This window comes from Kryptolebias marmoratus, linkage group LG23 (assembly GCF_001649575.2).
Source record: "Kryptolebias marmoratus isolate JLee-2015 linkage group LG23, ASM164957v2, whole genome shotgun sequence".
Classification (NCBI taxonomy): domain Eukaryota; kingdom Metazoa; phylum Chordata; class Actinopteri; order Cyprinodontiformes; family Rivulidae; genus Kryptolebias; species Kryptolebias marmoratus.
The window spans coordinates 4,298,877-4,321,081 of NC_051452.1; the positions used below are offsets into that span (position 1 = coordinate 4,298,877).

The window sequence follows — 22,205 nt, forward strand, 5'->3', positions numbered from 1 at the left end:
GAACTGGACTTGGTGAGAAAAATATATTTATATTTTACTTTCTGTGAGTAATTTTATTTATGATGTGGTTTCTTTTGTTAAAATGGAAAGCTATGTAGCATATGTATGTTGTTTTATGTTAAAGAAATGGTGAGAATGAATGTCAGGTGAAGTATGGTTTTTTTTACTAAGATGTTCAGCCGCCATTTTGGCGAGTGTATTTTTTAATTATTACCAAATTAGCTGAACAAACCTTTTATTGGTCATGAAAACAGGCCTTTAAAGTTGGACCGGGAAAACTCGAGCTGAATGTCGGGAACGAGAACTGAGATGGCGAGCCACCAACCCGAGAGCCTTGAACCTTGAATCAGTAGGAGCTACACACCTCTGCTGGATGTTTTGTTCCTCAGAAATGGTATGATTCACCTGATTTTGCTGCTAAAATAGCAGTGGACTCAAGAGACACAACACTAATCTTTCTGGATTCTCAAAAAGGGATACGGACATTCAATTTGATTTAAGGGATATTCAGTCTTTTGCTGAATCATTTTCTGTTCTTACCTTTTATTGTTTTTTTTTTCCTCTATTCAATGCTGTTACAGTGTTGTTGAGTTATGAACCTTTCTGTGAAGTTAAACTTGAAAAGAATTGTTTCAAAGTGAGACTTAAAGAATTTAACTTTTGAAATGATACAGAGTTAACTCAAATAGAATACAATATAGAACTGTACTCTAAACAGATAAACAGCAACTTAAAATAGAACAATAACCTAGGTCGAGACACATTTTTCCTTCAGGACCTACGTCAGGTCAAATATTTAAAAGAAAAAGGGGTTTACAATTTCTAATGTAAAGGAATTGTTCTATTTTCTTGTTGAAATTGTGTCGTGTGTGTAACTGTATGTAAATGTTTTATTAATAAGCCGGCAGTTCAAAGTTGTTCACTGGTCTGTGGTCATTATTATAATTGCAACTATTATCTGCTCCCATAGCCGAACCTAGTACTGGTCTTAGAGTAGTTAGTTACTGTAGCTACATTAGAAGTGCTACACAGGGGTGTCCAACCCTGGTCCTCAGGGCCACCATCCTGCATGTTTTCCTTGTTTCTCTGCTCCAACACACCTGATTCAGTGCTTAAATCACCTCTTCTTGTTCTGCAGAAGCCTGTTAATCACCCATGGATTCACATCAGGTGTGTTGGAGCAGAGAAACAAGTAAAACATGCAGGATGGTGGCCCTGAGGACCAGGATTGGTAACTTCTTCCTTTTCTCCATACTCCGTGCTATACTATTTGATGGAACATCACTTCAAAAATCACAAGACTATTTCTTTAAAGTCTGCAAAGTGGACTTTGTAATGCATTGCAGTAAAGGGCATTTTTCAGCTATGAAGAAATGTCAACACAGACTTCCACTCTCTGTCATCTCTCCTTAATCTGCTGTCATGCATTAACCCTCCTGTGGCCTGCAGGTCAAGCTGACCTAAAAAAAGACTCCTTATTGGAAAACTTTAAGTGATGATCTTATGGGGGTAGGGGAGTGAAAATATTGTAATCCAAGCAAATGAGAGTCACTTTGAAACAAAAACCCAAAATAATAACATTCCGGATCTTGATTAGTTTTTACTATTTTGTCAACTATATATTTCAAAAAGTGCTATTTTATAGTTCGTTTGTCTGCTACATTTAGGGGCCCAATACATCCAGTATATCTATCTCAGCCTTACTTCTCTAACCTTGTCTGATAGCCTCATTTGTAATGCTGTTCATTTTAGTACCTTCAAGTAAAAATCTGAACATCTTCATCTCCGCTACCTCCAGCACCATCTCCACCTCCTGTCTGTTTCAGAGCCACCATATCCAACCCAGACTTCATAGTAGGTCTCACTATCATCTGCAAACCTTTCCTTTCACTCTTGTAGCTGTTCTATCACATGTTACCCCTGACACTGGTCACCATCCACTCCATTCATTCTGCTCTCTTTTCTTCACCTCTCTGTCTGTTGCTTCAGGAACCTAAACTCATCCATCTACAATAGCTCTACTTCTTCTACTGCATCTTCATTGTTCCACCTGTCTACCTCTCAATTACAGACATGGATTCTCTTCTCTCTAAAACATAACTCCACTTCTACAGGCTCTCTTCCACCTGCTCCCCACTTTTACTGCATCATAATGTCATCTGCATACATCATAGTCTATGAGGAATTGCTCTGACACTGAGTTCTAAGAAGTCACTAATTATTATTTTATTATATTTCTCTCATACTCAGCTCAGCTGTCTGGATGGGTTGTATTTTTTTACAGAAACATCTGTATAACTGCTGTAACACAGACAGCTCATTATGTGATGTGGCTGTGTGTGTATCACCACACAGAGCATGTAACTGAGATCACATCAATCAGAGCTGTCCCTTAAGATAGTTATTTAACTACAAGGCCTCAGGTTAGAAAAAGGCCTCAGACTACTATTTAATCAACCTCTGGTTTGAAGTGTATGTGTGGATTATTCATACTCACACAGGCCAAAAGAAGGTGGCAGCTTTCACTCCTTGTTTGACTGCTGTGATCCAGATCTAGACAAACAATAGTGTTAAAATATGTAATAATAATAATAATGTAATGTTATGTAATAATCCATCATTTCCATTGCAGCTGACTTCAAAATAAAAGCATTTCCTATTTCCTGTCAGAACTTACTGGTTGTCCTCCCCACCAGCGGTGGTTCAGTTTTTCTCGGCTTCTTAGATTGAATGTTGCATCAAACACTGGATCATACATGGAGTTTCCAATGATGCCATGAGACTCTGGATAAAGACCCTTAAATGAAAACATGCAAAGTTACTAAAAACTGTACTTGATTGCTGTTTTATTGTTGCTAGAAACAATCCAATAATGAGTGTGCTGATTTTATTGTTTGATCCAAAGATCAAAGATTTTCAGAGGTGGAACATAAAGTTTATTTGTACTTTCATTTAGTATACTGTCATTTTTCATCTATTCATTTATTTTCTAATGTTTATCTGAGATCAGGTCATGGAGGAAACCCAGACATCTCTCTCTCCAGCTCATCCTGGGGGATCCCAAGGTGTTCCAAGGCCAGAGAGGATACATAATCCCTCCAGCAAATTCTGGGTCTGCCTTGGGCTCTCCTCCCAGTGGGATGTGTCTAAAAATTAAATAGAAAAAGAAAAAAAGAAAAAGGTGTCCATAAGGCATCCTAATCAGATGCCTGAACAACCTCAGCTGACTCATTTTGATGAGCTCCATAACTTATCTCTAAGGCTAAGGCTGAGCCCTTTCATTTCAGCTGCTTGTGTTCTTCAAAGATCACCACCTTAACGTAGTCGAAAGGTTTAGGTACCCCCATGGTCCTGGGGCTATGCTGCATGGAGTGTTTGCTTCTGGTCTCCCATGACAAACTGGACTCATGGGTGGAGTCAGATTAAGAGCATTCTGAAGACCTTCATGATGAAAGAGGACCAAGTGCAACAAGCAATCTCATCTGGCACCCTCCTGGAGCCAGACCTGACAGGGGCACTCGCTCGTGTGGTCAAGCCTTGGCTCCTGGGGTCAGCTGGGCCAAGAATGAAAAAAGACAACAGGAAGCACCCTGCTTGTTGGAGATCCATCAAGATCAACTGTAATGTGAGCCCAGGCGATGGCGAGATAATCAATGTGCTAACTTCCATCAACTTAAACTGGCTTAAAATAAGTTTAAAGAACCTAAAATTGAACGCTTATTTTGAGTTATCTGTATATCCTAATCCTATCCCTATCCACCCTTTCCCTTTACTTCTTAGCCCCTAGGTTTTGAGCATTCATGCCAGGATAAAGGGTGTCTCAAGCCTTTTTTTTTTAAATGTAAAGCAAAGGTGAAGGGAAGGAATTTCTGTGCCCTAAAAATGGAGCAACATTTGCAAAAATGTACAAAATTTTCTTCAGCATTTTTTTTACTAGCACAACTGATATATTCTGATGTACGATCATTTTCATGTCTCTCGCTCATTATGTAACCAAAGTTGCTTGGAGTTAGCACCGAGACCCCCTAAACTCTCTTACCAAAGTCAATTAAATTACCTGCTGTAGCAACTCCCAGCTAATATATATATATATATATATATATATATATATATATATGAGATATACTTTGAAGCGAGAAGAGGTTTTTGAATGGTGCTGCATTGTAGCACAAGCTATTTAAAGGGTAGGCTACGCAGGTGTCGCAAATACAAGCCAATCAAGATTAGCCTCATGAGATAATGCCTTTGAGGAATACGCAGAGGGGGTGTATCTGATAGTGAGACATCGAAATGATGTCTCACTATCACACCTGATGGACTTCTTGAAAACATTTGCAACACTAGCTCAATGATACAACTTCAATTCTAATGAAGTTGGGACGTTGTGTAAAACATAAATAAAACAGAATACGATGATTTGCAAAACCTGTGTGATCTATATTCAATTGAATACACTACAAAGAGAAGATATTTAAGGTTCAAACTGATAAACTTTATTGTTTTTTACAAATATTCACTCATTAAATTTGATACTTGCAACACGTTCCAAATAAGCTGGGACAGGAGCAACAAAAGACTTGGAAAGTTGAGTTGAATATTCCAACAGTTTAACAGCAATGTTTCTCAATGCACAACTGCAAGGAATTTAGGGATTTTTATCATCTACAGCCCATAATATCATCAAAAGATTCAGAGAATCTGAACAAATGTCTGCAAGTAAGCAACAAGGTCGGAAACCAACATTGAATGCCCGTGACCTTCGACCCCTCTGCATTAAAAACCAACATTATTCTGTAACAATATTGCCACACGGGCTCAGGGACACTTCAGAAAACCATCGTCAGTGAACACAGTTCATCGCTACATCTACAAGTGCAAGTTTAAACTCTGCCAAAAGCCAGATACCACCAACACTCAGAAACACGTCTCTGGGCCTGAGCCCATCTGAGGTGGACTGACGCAAAGTGGACATGTCCACATTTCAAATTGTCTTTGGAAAGTATGGACATTGAGTCCTCTGGGCCAAAGAGGACAAACTTCAAAATCCAGCATCTCTGATGGTATGGGGGGTGTTAGTGTCCATGGCATGGGTAACTGGAACATCTATGAAGGCACCATTAATGTTGAAAGGTACATACAGGTTTTGGAGCAACGTATGCTGCCATCCAAGCAACGTCTGTTCAGACAGCCTCCTAGAACCATGACAAATCATTGTATTCCGTTTTTATTCATGTCTGACACAACATCCCAACTTCATTGGAACTGGGGTTGTATACAGAACTTTTTTTTCACTTCTGGTATATAAAGATTTTTGAAGCCTTGCCAATAATTCATTCAATGGCAGCAAAATGACCAAAAGATGTACTGAGGCCCTCGATCTTGTATACTGGCGAGGAGGTGAAAGGCCAGAACTCAACACAAAAGATACTATAGAGGAGAAAGATTCAGAAGTTATAGACAATATCAAGGACACAAATGATGATCCAGGCTAAGAGACAACTAATGGGGACCAATCTAGTGATAGGATGAGGACCCTGCTGAGGCTGCTGTTACATTCTGGTCAAACACTGAGAATATATCCACACCAGAGAGAAGTTGACTCAGCTTCTGTTAGTTATACACAGGCCTGTCGAGTCTCACGCACGGACCGTGAGACACACGCATTTCATGACTTGCCACACTTTGTATTTCTCTAAAACACACATACACTCACACCCTTTTTTGAACAGAACCCAATGTGCAGTATAATGTTGTCCAAAGGGGCTGCAATGTTGCCAACTTAACAACCTCGTTGCAGTATTTATCGGGTTTTCAGACCCCTCTAGTGACTTTTTTCTGAGTTATTGAAGACTCTGGCGGCTAAATGTGAGAAAGCAACAATCATTCTTCAGTTTCTGTACTCAGTATGTGGTAAGCCCCTCCCACTTCCCAAGAAGTGATAGCTGTCAGAGTCACAGCAGCCTCCTCCAGTCAGAGCAGAGAGGAGACCCGCTCCACTCCATGTCCACTTTGTAAATGAATCATTCGTGTGCAAAGCTGCTGCTGGTCTTATCCTGGATTACAAAGCAGGATGTAAATATAATTTTTAATGTAATGTTTTTTTTCACTGACACTAAAATAAATCCCTGCAGTCTCAACCCCAGATGTAGAGCTGGCAATTCCACGACACGTAAAATTCAATTAAATTTGATATTCTAAGAAATTTATTTATGTAGTGTGGGTTCAGGCAAAGCAATAAAGTTATAAAATTATTTCATTAAGTTAATTTGTAGTTCTAAACATATTTTGAGTGTTTTTTACTAATTTTTTGTCTTGCCAACATTGATATTCCTCTCTCCTACAGCCTGATCAATATGACCAAATATGCAAATTAGCTGATGATGTCATCTAACGACTTCTAGCAGCTCAAAATCTCCCTCCAAGCTCAGATCAAAACTTGAGAGCCCTGCTTACACTTTTCTTGTTTATTTGTTGTTTTTAGACAATGGTTTTATCATTCAGCTGGAATTTTGGGACTATGATCTCTTTTCACTGATAAAATTAAACTGCTCAGTTTATAAAAAGAACACAAAAGGTGTTATTTTGAGCTGCTATTAAAATTTGAAATGCTTTAAAAACAAAACTTTGACATGTCTTTTTTAACTCTCCTGAAGATGAAGAGAGGTAGTGAAGTCTTTATAACTTTGGCAGGGTTAAACAGCACATTGTTTAAGATGTAAATTATTTGTGGTGAAACTAATAATACATGAGCTCAGGTCAGTGAGGGCTTCAGGTCATAAAAAGTGCCAGGTCTGAAGAGGAACTATGTTACTTCATACTAGTCTGCTGACTGTCCACTCAAGTTGCTTCAAATTATTCCTACACATCGTGGTTTTTTCATTTTAGAATCAAAACAAAATCTCTATGTGACTAACCTCTGACACAGGACCTGTTACACTTTATTGTATTTACAGTTTAAATACTATTTTGTAAACTATTCAAATAGCATATTCAGCCTGAGATATAATTCAGACTGAGGCTTCTGTCAGTGTATAGTAAATCCAGAAGACATTAGAACTTGTAGGACTGTATTTGAACTTACAGTAGCCAGTGAGTAGAGGTTAGGGAAGGTCTTTGAAGGGTAAACAGGCCTCATGTAAGGAGCATGTGTTCCACATGTTCCTGAACAGGACACAAAAACTCCACGTTCAGTCACTCGGTAGTAAAATAATTATAAAGCTCATGAAGATTTCCTGAAAGCGTAATTATTGTTCATTTGACAGCAAAGCAGAACTCTTTTCTCTGCATGCATGTCTTACTGAGTTTCTCAATGTTGGGTATGACAGTGTTCCCTCTCTTCACATAAGAAGCTCTGAATCCATCCACTGACAGGATGATGAGAGGTGGACGCACAAACCTGTACACAAAACAGGAGACAGGTTTGTCAGACTATTTTAATCCTGTGGCCTTTCTTCTTCCAAAAAATCCGATTTACCCTGCAGGACATTCAGCAGTCTTGATCTCCTCACATTCGTCCTGCAGCCATGAAGTGTCTCCTGAGAAAATGAAAGACAGATGATACCTCTGTGGCTAAGTACAAAGTTGAGACTGTGAGATACTTCGCACTTGTAAAACATTGGACCATAAAAATAACATTTTGAAACCTTTTTGACTTTTTAGAGTCTACTTGGCATGCCTCAAAAGTTTAATACCAGGGTTGTGGGTTCTTTGTTTCCTTCCTCCTTCTTCCCATTCAGAAGGTTTTCTGTTCTTATTACATTTAGTCATGTGTTCATTGCTCTGTTACTGAGTTTCATCATGTTCTACATTTAGATTCCCTGTCATTAGTCCTGAGCAGCGCAGTGCTGCCAAGGCCTAATGTATTTCAAATGTTTATTAATATTATTCTTCTGTCAAATAAATTGCCTTTTTGGAGGCCTTAACATATATAAAAAGACAAAATTTGGCGGATGCGCCAGGGCGGTGAAAAATTTATGTATTTTATGGTTGTCAAAAAAATTGCCAAAAAAATGGCCCCACAGCGCCCCCTGGAAACTTTCAAAATACCCTCCACATTGGCCTTAGTTTGATGCACAGGCACAAAAATTTGTACAGTTGTAAAACTCCCCAAGATCCACAGAAAACCCTCTTGCACCCATGTGCTACACCAAACAGGAAGTCGGCCATTGTGGCTCAAAGGTTGTCCTTTTTTCTCTTTCACTCATACTAATTTAAACCTGTGTCAGATGTCAGAACAACATGATGCAGAGTCGCTCTCTCAGCACTGACTGGTGCCTGAATAACGTGGGCGTGACAGAATGGCGAACGCCAATCCCTCGCCGTTTGCATACGGTTGGCTCTAAATCACACATGCATTATCTGATTTGCACCAAACTGGATATGAATGACCTGTGTTAACCTCTGAAGAGGCCAATAGGATTCTAATGGAATTTGACTCCAGTGTGCGCTCTATATTAGTCCAACATTTATATCTCCCTGATACCTCATCCAATCTACACCAGATTTTTTGTCCATCATCAGTGAGCACTGCTAGAAACATTGGTGTTGCTATTTCATGACATCACTGAAGCCCCGCCCACTGAGAAAGAGAAACTGAGGATTATTTGGTGACTCCTGGCGGTTTCTCCCTGTGTATGATGAAAGATTGAAACCGTATCCACTGACTCTTGATAACCACACATGACATGTTCAAAAGCCTACAGGAAGTACTCGCCAGTCCTTCGCCACAAGACAGGAAGGGACAATAGCTCCTGTCTGTCAGACATGCCGCTGGACTCATACTGATCTGGACCGAAGACGATTTAAGATGTTCGCCAAAAGCGCCACCTAGTGGACGGTGTGGGTACAGCGTGAGAGTGTATGAGACAGTCGCTTGACCTCCCGCGGTCGCAAGGCTGGAGCGGCACTGAGCAGCGAGGGCTGCCCAACGCTGCTTGCAGCTTTAATTTACCATCGTCTCCCTGTTTCTGCTCATAGCTCACCTGTTTCTCATTTGATTATCAGCCCAGCTGCAGTCAGTCAGTATTCACCATTCCCCACCCATATATACTCCTTGCTTTCTTTAAGCCTCTTAGTCAAAGAGATAGCAGGGGAGGAGACAACACTTCCAGGCAGTAGGATTTCAAATTGTTTGGTTGAATGAATAAGATGTACATTGACTTCAACCTCAGGTGGAAATAGTTAGAATGAAATGGATGATGTCAAGAGGTACAAGAATGAAAAGAGTGCATAGAAAAAGGTGGGAAATAGCTAAAAACTGGTCAGAAGAAAGCACATTTAGAGCCAGTACTAGCAAAAAGCCAAAAGCTAATGTGAGTCTGAGGAAACAGACACAGGCCAAAAAAAACATAAAAGAAGAATGGAAAGTAATGATTGAATTTAAAAAGGATGGAGGAAACTGTCATCCAAAAAAGTTAACCAAAGCAAATGAGGAAGAAATCAGGAGAATGAAATTAGCAAGGCTTTTGAGTAACAAAAGAATATTAATTCACACAGTAAGCAGGCAACAGCAAGAGAAAATAATCAAAATGACAACACTAATAGGAAAAAGTTTTAAAGTGTATATTCCAGGTTCATTTGCAAGGTTAAGGGGAGTAATATCAGGAGTACCACTTAATATGACAATGGAAGATGTAAAACATGACATTAAAGGAGGGAAAATAATCGAGGCAGACAGATGGGATACATAAACTATAGAGATATAGAATACATACCCAAACTAGTAAGGTGCTTTAGTTGCCAAAGAACGGAGCACATTGCAAAGGAGTGCAAAGAAAAAGGTAAGATGTGCAAGAAGTGGAGGTCCTCATGACTATGGAAAATGCAGAAAAGATACCAAAGTTAAGTGTTACAACTGTGGAGGAGAACAGTGCAGCGTATGCTGGTACAGTTCAGAGGGAAGCCAGCAAACCCCAGAGAGTTAAAATAATGGGAAGACTTTCATAAGCTGTAGCTTTAAAGAGGGTAAAAAGCTTGGTTGCCAACAGATAAGAACTAAAGGAGTACATTCAAGAATTAGAAATAGTACCAGACATATTATGTATACAGGAAACTTGGCTTAAATAGCCATATTTTCAACTTTCCTGTCAACATGAATCTTTTTTTTTTTACTAAATCACAGTCGGCCAGCGATCGGCTGGCGAACGGCCACCTACCACCGGGCTTAGCCTCTTTTCTGGGGGAAACCCTGCATTATATATGTAAAAGAGAGGAAGTCAATGCACAACCAGGGCTTACTGGTGACTTCACTGCTGTGCAACTCAACATGGGTTCAGTGTCAGCTAACCTAATGCTGTACCTAGCTTCACTAACTCCAAAATGGTAGCGTAGTTTAGTATAGAGTAGTGCTGGCTAATAGCCCCATATCAATTAGCTGGTAGATTTAGTTAGACAGTGAAAGTGGCGGCCTTCTTGTAAAATGGCAGCCATTTTGAAATTGTGTGTGGACACCCGGGCTTTTTGGAAGAAAGGGTTATAGTGAGGACTGGTGCAAAAATTTGGTGCTTGCATCACTAATTGAAGTGTATTTTTACACTATGAAAAGGTTTTTTTTGTTTGTTTGTTTTTTATTTGAAACTCATGCTTTTGTTTTGAAAAAAAAGTTATGTTTTATTTTTAATAGTTTAAGCAATAAAATGTAAAAATACTTTTTTACTCAAAAAAAGTTAAATACAGGATGGAGCATTTATCACTGTAGCATTTTAATGAAGATTTTTGTTCTTAAACTACTTCTTGACTAGCTCATATTCAAACAGACCAACCACAAATGTTCATCAAATGATTTCTTCGACAGATTTACTCAAATTTGTCCTGTGGGTCACAAAAGGTACAATCAAATGAACATACTGTAACGATTCGTAAAGGGTTATTGTGCGCTTCTGGTGTTACTGTCACTTTAAGTTAGGCATGTTATGTGTTGCCGCAAGTGTTATTGGGAAAGGAGGGTGGAGGGGGTTGGCTCGCGCGCGACTGGGGGGGATTCGGCTGGCTGTTCCGCCGGGGGTGCGCGCTGCGACGGTGTGACAAACTACCTGTAACCAGAGTTGGGACCTGTATCTTCCCTTGTGCTGTTCTACAATAAACGGCTGGTGAGGACAACTCGTCTGGTCTGCTGTTTTGCTAGCCGAGGGAACGCTACAATACTTTTGCCTTTGGTGGCAGGCAATATTCAATTCTGCAGATGTATTAAAATAAATGTAATACATTTCTGCAACACTTTGAAAACTAATGCTGATATTTTAATTATTATTACCTGGCTGAAGACTAAAGATACAATCATAGATTTTTCAAGTCCAATAACTTGTGTTCTCATGCTGATAGGAGACAACATACACGATCACAAATAGTGTGTGGCTTTTTAAATCACTGTCAGTCCTTGTACCTTTACTAAAAATGAAACAGGCAAACAACTAAAACAACTTATGTAAAGCAGATTCATTCAAAGAACATTTCAAAATCAATAAAACGTGAGATATCAAAATTTGCGAACCTTTGCAGAGTTTTCTGTAGTTGGTACAGCAGTCTCCTCTGATCAGACAGTCATCAGAGCAGTGGCAGGCATGCTGCTCATTTCGAGTCTCCCCACACCGATCCTTGCTGCACTCATAACCTCCCTCTGTACGCAGGAGAAACAGAAGGGACTGACGTCTTCAACTTCTGAAAATTTGTAACTGATCTTACAGTTGAGTGCAGAAACCACAATATTACTGGGATGGTGGTTTGGCCAGAGCAGGCAGCATGGGACCCACAGTGACTGGATTCTGTGTTTTTAACTTTTTTTTAACCAGACAGAGGTTTTAGGAAGGATTTGACAAAATATATTATGACTCTCAAGCACAGAAGGGATTAAATGGCAAGGTGGAGGTGAGCCAAAGACCACCAGGCTTGAAAAGAGAACTAATTCAGACCACCAGCACTGGATGAAGAAGGGGGAATTGTTGAAAAGGAGAAAAGACAACAAACGTGTATAGATTGTTCAAAAAGCATGAAGTCCATAAGTCATTTCAGTTCAGACAACTAAACTGTACTGCTGGACAATTAGCCTGATTGTTGCAAGCTCTGATCAAAGATTGAATTTCCAAATTGTTTTAAAAAACATTTGAAGATTAAAGCTTTCAGAAATAAATGTTCCTTTCTTAAACTTATTTTACTTTGGTTTAATTTTCTGAACTCAGATTCAGATGAATTCCTAGAATCCAGGTTTGCCTACATTCCTCTATAAGAAACCAGGATACTTTAAAGTATGGCAACAACACCACCAACTTAACTAAAAAAAGGACAAATATTGTGAGGGATTAATATTATTTTGTTTCTTTTGTGTAACATCAATAATACTGTGTCGAACCCCCCCCCCCAGAAAACTAACAAGCAGATTAATGTGAGACGCGGTACAGGTAAAGGTAACTGGTTACTGACTACATGTACTGCTCACCAGGAATGGAAAACGCTTCTGCTTCTGTCTGTTTCTGCCACAACACATCCTTCCATCTATTTATCAATCTATCATGGGCGGTTTATCCATAGGGGCAGCAGAGGCCAAGTCTGAACATTCTCATTCCCCCCCACCCCAACTTTCAGGCCTACGTTTTCTATGGGTTCAGCGTGTTTTCATCGTATGTGTCACATTTACCCTGGCTATGGGATGCTAGCATCATGTTCAAAATCAACATGGCCAATGCTGGGGGCGGCTTAACTGTGCTGTCAAGAGAATTCCCCTTTTGTTGTTGTGGTAATGAAAAAACAGAAGGGGGAAATTATGCAATGGAGGACTTTTGTGGAGATTAGATGAACAAATATCCTGGTTTGCTAGTGGTGAAGTAACGATTGTTCGTGGCAGGGCAGAGACCGTGGACCTGCACTACCTGACAGAAAAGATGGAGAAACAAGAGTCGTCTAAGATTTGTATGGACATTTTTTGGGGAACTTTGTCATGGAGTTGGTTAAAAGCTACAGGCTAGCAGTGAGTAGCATCTGTCCTGGTTGGACAGAAAACTTTGATATCTTGCTGTGATATCATGTTTTTCTAAATTATAACAAAACAAATTTCAGTGAACAGAATTTCACAAAAATATTTTTTACATAACAAGACATTCTGAATGATACCATTTCCATCTCCCCTACAGATCCAAGTGACAGTTCATAATCTTATCATTTTATATGGTGAGGCACCTCTCATTGAACCTCATGGTAGAGCAACGAAAATACGTTTTCCCCAAATATATTTCAAATGTCTGTTAAAGACCAACCTTCAGTATTTTAACATCTTGGTAATTCCCATAAATTCCTGTTAATTTTCATGGAAAGTTTCCAATGTTGAAAATTCCTTTTGCAGCCCTGACACTGCCGACCCTCAGGGCTGTTTTAGCTCTTTAAATCACAGAAGAAGACTGTGTTGGAGGGTGAGGGGCTGGGCATATCAGAGGATGAAGGAGGGTCATGGAGTACCTGTTTGGAGGCAGAGCTGGGTAAAGTCCAAACAGCAGGCGCTGTAGGTCTTACAAAGATTGTCACAGCGACAGTTTGGGTGCTCCACTTCTACCAGTTCAAAACATCTGTTCCTGCAGGAGCCAGAGGTTGGCCCGGAGCGAGCTGAGGACAAGACAAACAGACGGTCTGGTAGATCATAATATTTCATGTCTTTTTTGTTTCTTCAAATTGAAAGTCTCACAGAATACACCTGTTCAACACTGCTGAAGAAGGGGCAGAGTTAATATGGGGCTTATGATACTCCAAGTCTTCATTCTGAAACTGTTTCACTATTTTTAGATTCAGTTTTCCACAGACTGGTGAACCTTGTATTTATTTCAATTTTATACAGTGCCCTAACTTTTTCCATTCAAATCAATTCAGTTTATTTATATAGAACAGAAGTTGTCATTCACACACATTATAAAAAGCCAATTAGTAAAACTTCTGTTTAAGGAAGCCAGCAGACACTTCGTCACAGTCTCCCATTCTGAGCAGCACATTGGCCACAGTGGAAAGGAAAAACTCCCTTTAAACAGGAAGAAACCTCCATCAAAGGAGCTGTGTGACACCATTAACTCACTGCAGATAAAGCACCCGGAGCAGTTTTATGTGGTTGTTGGGGACTTTAATCACGTATAAGCTGTTTTTCCCAGCATGTCACCTTTCCTACGCGGGGAAACAACACTCTAGACTGTGTGTACACTAACACTGACATGCGTATAGAGGTCTTCCTCGCCTCCATCTTGGCGTCTCCGACCACATCTCCATCCTGCTGGTGCCAGTATATTGTCTGCTGAAGAAATGGATTAGGCCAACAAAGAAAACAGTCACTGTGTGGCGCAGGGATGCTGCCTCCAGGACTGTTTCCAGTGCACAGATTGTCAGGTCTTCAGAGAGGCGGCTACATATGAGGGAGAGGTGAACCTGGAGGAATACACCTCCTCTGTTCTTGGTTTCATCTCCAGGTGTGCTGATGATGTCTCCACCATCACGACAGTTACCTGTTATCCGAACCAGAAACCCGGGCTAAATGATGAGGTGAGAGCTAAAAGCTAGGGACGCTGTGTTCAGGACAGGTGAGGCAGCACTCAGAGAAGCGAGAAAAGAGCTGACTGCAGGCATTGCAAGGGCCAAAGCCACAGAAAATAAAGGCCACTTCACCACCAACGACCCCCGGAGCACGTGGAAGGGCATCAAGTGCATCAGGGATGCACGATGCCCAAAGGACCCTCATTGCCAGATGCACTCAACAGGTTCTATGCCTGCTTTGAGGATCCTAACACCCCCTAGCACCAAACTCATACCACCACCTGGTGATACACCCCTCTGCGTGACCACAGCAGGCGTGAGGAAGACCCTTCAGGGAATCCCTGTAAGGCTGCAGGCCCCGACAACATCCCAGGGTGAGTACTGAGGGACTGTGCACACCAGCTGTCTGAGGTGTTGGCAGACAGCTTAAACACCTGTCCCCACCTGCTTATAGACTGCCACCGCTGTCCCTGTCCTCAAGTGGTCCACAGTGACAGGCCTGAATGATGACCAACCTATAGCCTTAACTTCGGTAGTCATGAAGTGCTTCGAGAGGCTAGTCATAACCCACATTAAGGACATCACTGTGGACCCACATCAGTACGCCTACAGGAAGAACCGCTCCACTGATGACGCCATCTCATCAGTGGTCCACACAGCCCTCACCCACCTGGAGAACAGAAACTCTTACCATACCATACCAACTTTTTTTATAAAGCACTTTAAGCACCAACCGGACCAAAGTGCTGTACACAATCAAATAATACAATACAATAAAAAATAGGAGGTCAAATATAAAAGCAGTAATAAAATAATTAAAACATAAACACAATAAAACAAAGTCAAACATCTCAGATTGTGCTGAAAGCCAAAGAAAAGAGATGGGTCTTAAAAAGGGATTTAAAAACAAATACAGAAAACACTGAAACTCTAAAAAATACCCAACTCCCAATAATTCTTTGGGATACAATAATTTTATACTTGCTGATAAAAATACCCAACTCCCAAGCAGAGTTTTTGCTGTTTTCTGTTTATTCTTGCTGATAATAAGAATACCAGCAGATGGCGCTCTCTGCACTATAACAGGCAGAGCTGATTCTAGTAAATTACTGGATTCATTTTCAGATCAGTAAATACTTGGCTTTACAACATGGTTTACCTGTCGGAAACAAGTCAATGGTTGATCTTCTGTCATCACTGAACCTGGGGAAGCTGACCATGACCTAACATTGACTAACCACATCCCAAAGGAAACAAATCTGTCCTGGGGGGAAATTTGGACTTTCTTTACAAAGAAGCTAATGTCATTGTGTCTGGGGAGGGATCAGATATTGCAAACATTTAATCATCATCCAAGATTACTGATCTATAATTAAATTAAAGCAGCTGTTTAGTTGAGCAGTCATTTAACATGGCCTAGGGCTAATATAAAATCAAAACTAAAGGTTTTAGTAAAAGGTGGACATAGTGAGATGTCAGTGGGGCTGGAATGCAACTTTGTGCCCCTCTTGTTTCACCAGTGGTGTACTCACACTCGACTTTGGTTGGAGTCCCATCTTCTCGTCTGGGTCGGCCGAAGATAAAACCCGAACCCAGGTCGGAACCGCAGACTGACAGCATCCACACAAACTGGAAGGAAGGCAACGAGCTGGCGTTAAAGGAAGACTGATTTAATGTAGGCTTCCACCTGGACCACCTGGACCACCTGGACCACCCGCACTGCCTCCCCCAGAAGCGCGAGCAGCGGGGGGGAGGAGGCGGAGAGGACCAGGTGAAGCCCAGCAGCGAGGAGAGCAAGCTCAGCACGTGCGCCCCGGTCCTCCCAGTCCCCCCAGTCCTACCAGCACGGGCGCCCCAGTCCCCCCAGTCCCCCCAGTCCTACCAGCGCGCGCAGCAACATGTCTCCTGTTGGCTGACAGGGTCCCCGGCTGTGGACCACCGGGGGGGACGGCGCTTTAAGAGCCCGGGGGGTGAGGGGGGAGGGCCTGGAGGAGGGCCTGGAGGAGGGGGAGGTCCGAGCCGCGCGTCACCCGTCTGCTGATGGCCAAATATCATCTGGAACCTGGCCAATTCAAAATGGCCACCACAGCCAGCACAAAAATGGCTACAAGTGGATGTTTTACAGACATTGATGTGTAGCAGCTGGGAGGTTGTTCAGGATGTTACACTTTTCAGTCATTAAAGCCAAACTTTGAAGAAGCCAGAAGATAAGACATATTTTCAGTTTCACAGCTTTTTGTTCAGCTTGTTGGTCAACATGTGTTAACTCAAAGTTTTAATGTCTTCAGTGAGAATGTACAAGTCTCATAGTCATGAAAATAAAACTCTTTGAATGAGGCGGTGTCTCCAAACCTTTGGTCTGTACTGTGTGTGTGTGTGTTTGTTCTTCTTTGCAGTCTTTTTGGTTTAGTCTGATTTTTCATTATTATTATTATTAAACATATAAAAAAGCTATGAAGAAATATCTGTAATTTATTTGTATTTAGTTAACAATGATGTTAAAATTGCTTCCAATCATTTTCAAATGTTTTTTGGAAAAGTAGACAATTTATTTAGTTCAAACATGCAAGCCATTATCCAATTTTGAATTATGTAGTAACCTAAAAACTATTTGTTTTAGTTCCAGTATTCTCTTTTCATCATTTTACCTACATAGAGTAACTCTGTCAGAGCTGACTGAAGATTCACAATATATGTAAATATTTTTAATTTTAACCCTTGAAACTCTGTGGTACATTGACAGCTGTTCTTTTTTAAACAGCTCCACTGAACATGACATCAGATCAAACCAACTGAAGAGAAACTCACCTCTATAACACAATTCAGTCTCTTAAAAAAGTTTTATTGAAAAGGATTCTGATGAACAGTTCAAAAAATTATGAAAAGTAATATCTTTAGAATATTCCCAAGGATGAACTTTTAAATCATTTAAATCAGCTGTCGGTGGGTGGACTTTCAATCTTAATTTTACCTTGAGAATAACAACGCTCCTTGTTCAGTAGGACAGATTGTGTTCAGACTACACATATGCAGAAGAAAGGGGTCCAGTCCACCTCTGAATGCAGTTAGAATAAAAATGTCTCATTTATAAAAGATTGCGTAGGATTCATACTAAAAGTGTACATATGCCCAAAAGGCGAAAATGGTGTACGCCAAAAAAATGTCAGTTTTCTAAAACCATGCGTACGCACACAAGCAAGCAACTTCCCTTTCTAAATCACACCTGGACCTTAAAGTTTGCACACAAGGTTCCTCCTCAGGTTCTGAGGCAGAAATCAATGTGCTGCTGAACAGAAAAAATATCAGTTTTGGGAGACTTTACATATAAAAGGAAGCATTGTGAGCAGCAACAGGTTGTTATTACTGTTAATTCAGTGAGTGGGACAGAGAGGACTGAGGCCGAGGTGAAGAAAAAGTGGTCAGATTTTAGGGTGGAGGCAAAAAAGCAACAAACTGGCCACCGCCACAGGTGGAGGTAAGGGTGTACCCGAACTGACACCTTTCAGAGAAGGATGACCGGGTGTGCCACTGCGAGGGAGCGGTATTAAAGCATTCCTCTTCTGCGCTCTGAGGCGGTATCAACTGTCCCCTCGTGTGTAAATCTGGTGATCATCCAGGGAGAGGAATGTGATGGGGAGAAAACTGTGTGAACTTTTATTATAGATTTAAGTTGGCCTAAAGGCCTTTTTATTTGAAAGGTCCTCATGGCTCACCAGTGGAAGCATAAATAACACTGCTGTTTTAAAAGCTTATGATAAAGTCAATCTAAGATTAATGTTTCATTATGGAGTGAAATTACAGGAATCATGATGCAGGGTGGCTTCAATTCCCCACTTCACCATCTGTGCTGCCAGTATTCCCTGTCTCCAAAACAAGCATATATGGGACACATGGCTCAGAGTTTGTGTGACAGACTGCAAGTTTGTGTTTTATAGATCACAAACTTTGTGTGGAAAATGACGTACGCAAGTTTCAGGCCCCGTTTTATAAATGAGACCCCAGAGCTGTATTTAGAGCCATCTACATGTAATCTGATGATTGAAGGCACAACGAAGAACCAGGTCTGACGAGGGCTTTACATAAAAAAGGTTTGGGATCTTTTTTATTAAATCAAAGTTGCCATGTCTGAAAGCTGATAATGTACATGCTAAACTGACTCATCTCCTTGTAAAAAGCCACCTAATCCAACAGACAAAAAAAGTAACAATTGTTGTGAATCTGGACTCAATCTAGTTCAAATCGTTGCATTTTAAATCAATAAAGACAGCTTGGAAACAGTGGTTACCTTAAAGACAAATCAGTCTGAGCTGATTCTGAGGATTCTGTATAAACTAATATAGAGTTAAAATGAGTCAGCTGAAGAATAAAACCAAAGGTGAACACACACATCTCCACCTGCAGAGGATGTCCAACAGGTGGACTCTTCAGTCGGACAGAGAGGGGGAGCGCAGGGACCTGCCGCTGGCTGGGCTGTTGCTGTAGACATGAGGGTTGTCCCTGTCTTTGTCCCTGTCCTTTTCCTTGTCTTTGCTCTCATGCTTGTGTTTATGCTTGTGTTTGTGCTTGTGCTTTTTCTTCTTCTTCTTGTGCTCATGGTGGTGATGGTGGTGGTGATGGCTGTGGTCTCCTCCGTGTTTGGTAGAGGAGGAGATGGTCTCCTTAGAGAAGGAGGGAACAGGGGTGGTGGGGATGGACAGCAAGGTCTGCTCCACCAATGGAGGCTCTTTACCTGAGAGGAGGACATATGACAGAAACAGTGTTTTAATCATGTTTGAGGTTCAGATAAAATGAATTCAAAGAAGAAATGGAACTGCCACAACTGTCTTTTTAAGTTGTTTTTTTAAACTTGTACTGGGACCAACAGACAGAAGAGGTTGGTCTCGTTCTGGCTTCAACGTCTGAATTCCAGTCGGAGGTCTAGACAGAAACAGCCTTTGGTCCCAACCTTGTGGACATGATCCATATTTAAGCCAGGCAACAGTCCTAAATCAGAGCTTAGCACTTCTTCAGATGCTTTCTCTGCTTTTAAACAGCTTGTTGTTGTGCTCTAATATTTGGTCCTGCACCAATAAAGGACAAAATAAGCACACATGAATCACTGCAAGTTGGTCTTATGTCTGGAGCGGTGGGTGGTAGGTGGATGGGAGGGGGCGTTGAGTACTCAAAGAAAATCTAATTTAAAGAGTGTTACATACTGTAACATGGCCGTCCGGATCAGTGAGAAGGATCGGAATCATTTTAGAATAAGTATTGGCTAATACTTACTGTTTCCCTCAGGTATACAGCAAAGTGTGTTACTGAGCCGTGCTAGCTTTACCAGTTAGCTGGGGGAACTTTGTGCACTCAGCCAAGTGTTAAACTAGTAAAGGGAGATTCTGGTGATTTTAAAGTGATGTTCTGTCCAACAGTTATCAGTGGTGTTGTATCAGTCCTAACATCAATCATAGAGGACAACAGGCCAGAAGAATTATTGGCCAGCCAAAGTTGATAGTTTTTCAAGCTCATAAAACAAATCTGTCATACTGGTGTAAAAGAACACTCTTATTAGGGGCTAAAGAGTGAGTTTTGACGTGACCAACACGTGTTTGTGTAAGCTTACCTGGTGTAGACGGCCTCTCTAACAGGTTTAGTTGATGGTGGATGAATGCCTGACTATCATGAACAGTCTCCATATCAATATCTTCATCCTCCATGGTGTTGAACTACAACAAAACAGACATAACACCTCATTAATCATTTTACTGACAATCAAGTTGTTTTAAATTACAAATGCTTCCTAACAGGACATTGCAAACGTCATTAAAAAAGCTCTCCATAAGTTCCTGGCTGAAGAGGAGAACTGAAGGGATACAGTGTTGGACAATAAAGTCAGAGTGGTGTCAAACCCTGATCTTGTAGCGCCCCCCTCTTCCATCATCATCCTGTTGCTGTAGAACCTGTCCCGGCTCTGGAGGAGACCCCAGAGGGGTCTCAGCCTTCCTCTTCAGGCCCTGAGGGGGCTGGCCCACTCCACACACACCCAGAGAAATAGGATCTGGCTCTTCATCCATCTACGAGACAAACACACAGCAATATACAGCTGTATGTCTTACACTTTTATAAGGGGGCGGGGGGTTCTGGATTCAATTTCATTATTCTTAAACACAAGACTGAATAATACAATTAGAAAAGTAGGTCTTTTGAGTCAAGGGGGCAAAAAACAGTTCAACAAAAAAACGACCTGTCCAGTCCAGTCAGAAAAAGAACCTCTCAGTAAATGTTCAGAGTGGTGTTTGGAGCCAGCAGGGAGTGACAGAGCTGTCACAGAGCTGTGGCTGGCTGGGTTTTATCTTTAAACAAGACAATGACACAATTCATGGGAAGAAATCTGATTCCAACATCATTTTCATTGATGACCAAAACAGACTGATATTTGTGTTCTTTTTTTGGTGATTTTGGATAATTAAATAACAAGATTCAGCCAAATACTGTTGCCCGCAGTGATCCTAATGACATAAATCCAAGCCAGTGAAAAAGACGTTTACAGTATAAATCAGACTTTCAAACTAAAGGAAATACCAAGCTACTGTCAAGTCTACCAATGAAAGCTGAGATCCTAAAAAACAGGAAGAAATTAAAGGCCTGCATATCACCAACCACCGTTCACATCAGAGTTTCAGACTAAGATCCCCTCATGCTGAGAAATGACTGAATGAATGATGGTTGAATACCACATCAAACTTTGACTCCGTATCTGTAAAACGGACAGAGCTGGAACCATTTCTGTTTTTTCCAAGGTCAAACAGCTGTGGTGGTCATCTTGAAATGGAGGGACAGTAGTAGATGTACAACCAATGATTACTTTGTGAGTTTTATTCAAATTGATCCAGTGGTTCATGAGACATTTTGCCAACATTAGAAAAACAAACATGGGCACCAGTGATGTGTGATAAAACTTCTGATGGATGTTCTCTTTAAATTAGAGTCCAAAGACAGAACAGCCTAGATTCTTGTGAAACCCAAGTGATGATGGGAGATAACTGGACTGAGATCATTGAATATACTTTTCATTCTCCGTTTGTTTGTTTTAAGGTAACTAAAACCTTAATGAAGTGCACCTCCATTTGATTACAATTCCCAACCCTAACAGGCAGCCACTCACAGATGTGTAGCTCATGCCCACGCCATGGATGCCTATACTGGCAGGCGTGTCCATGACAACACTGACTCCAAGCTCCGGCTTGATGGTAGGGTTTAGGACAGCTTTCTTCTCCTTCAGGTTGAGCACCAGGCCCAGCTCCGGCAGCGGCAGGCACGATGGCCGGGTCAGACCGAACAGCGTGTAGTAGAGATTCACAGCGTCGCAGCGCAGTCGCCAGTCATGGGATGTACCTATGGCAACAGAAAAGAAAGTAACAAACTTTGAGGGTTTGACCAATCAGAAAATCTGTCATCTCTCTGCCTTCAGACACAGTGGCTGCATGTCGGGTTTTCATGCAGAAAATTTGCTGAAGAAGTTGAAACTGCGTTGTTAAAGCAGAACACTAGCCAACAGCTAAAACACTAGCTAGAAGCTAAAAGTAGCAGAATGATAGCTAAAAATATCACAAGCCTCGTGAAAAATGAAAAGTATGAAAAAGCTAGCTAAAAGCTAAAAGTAGCAAAATAGTAGCTAAAAACTAGAAGTAGCATAAAAATACAGCATGTAGGTATGCTGAAGCAGATTTCAA

General features: G+C 41.0%; 2 protein-coding genes across 5 annotated transcripts in view; both read right to left on the reverse strand.

The window, feature by feature from the left end:
- LOC108246709 (ectonucleotide pyrophosphatase/phosphodiesterase family member 2-like) overlaps window positions 1–16,469 on the reverse strand; it is a 67,745-nt gene extending 51,276 nt beyond the window's left edge. The window contains exons 1-9 of the mRNA XM_037973792.1: window positions 16,379–16,469; window positions 16,029–16,125; window positions 13,444–13,587; window positions 11,489–11,614; window positions 7,475–7,535; window positions 7,299–7,396; window positions 7,082–7,161; window positions 2,678–2,797; window positions 2,498–2,553 (exon numbers count right to left, since the gene is read on the reverse strand). Of these exons, the coding sequence (XP_037829720.1) occupies window positions 2,498–2,553; window positions 2,678–2,797; window positions 7,082–7,161; window positions 7,299–7,396; window positions 7,475–7,535; window positions 11,489–11,614; window positions 13,444–13,587; window positions 16,029–16,125; window positions 16,379–16,396 (800 nt within the window). The 5' untranslated portion in view covers window positions 16,397–16,469. The remainder of the gene's footprint in view (window positions 1–2,497; window positions 2,554–2,677; window positions 2,798–7,081; window positions 7,162–7,298; window positions 7,397–7,474; window positions 7,536–11,488; window positions 11,615–13,443; window positions 13,588–16,028; window positions 16,126–16,378) is intronic.
- Window positions 16,470–17,317: 848 nt separating this feature from the next.
- The window catches only part of taf2 (TAF2 RNA polymerase II, TATA box binding protein (TBP)-associated factor), a 69,822-nt gene continuing 64,934 nt past the window's right edge, over window positions 17,318–22,205 (reverse strand). For all 4 annotated transcript variants that reach the window (XM_037973798.1, XM_017434392.3, XM_017434391.3 and 1 more), the window contains 4 exons: window positions 21,638–21,867; window positions 20,382–20,546; window positions 20,096–20,198; window positions 17,318–19,225 (listed from right to left, as the gene is read on the reverse strand). In XM_037973798.1, the coding sequence (XP_037829726.1) occupies window positions 18,921–19,225; window positions 20,096–20,198; window positions 20,382–20,546; window positions 21,638–21,867 (803 nt within the window). In that variant the 3' untranslated portion in view covers window positions 17,318–18,920. The remainder of the gene's footprint in view (window positions 19,226–20,095; window positions 20,199–20,381; window positions 20,547–21,637; window positions 21,868–22,205) is intronic.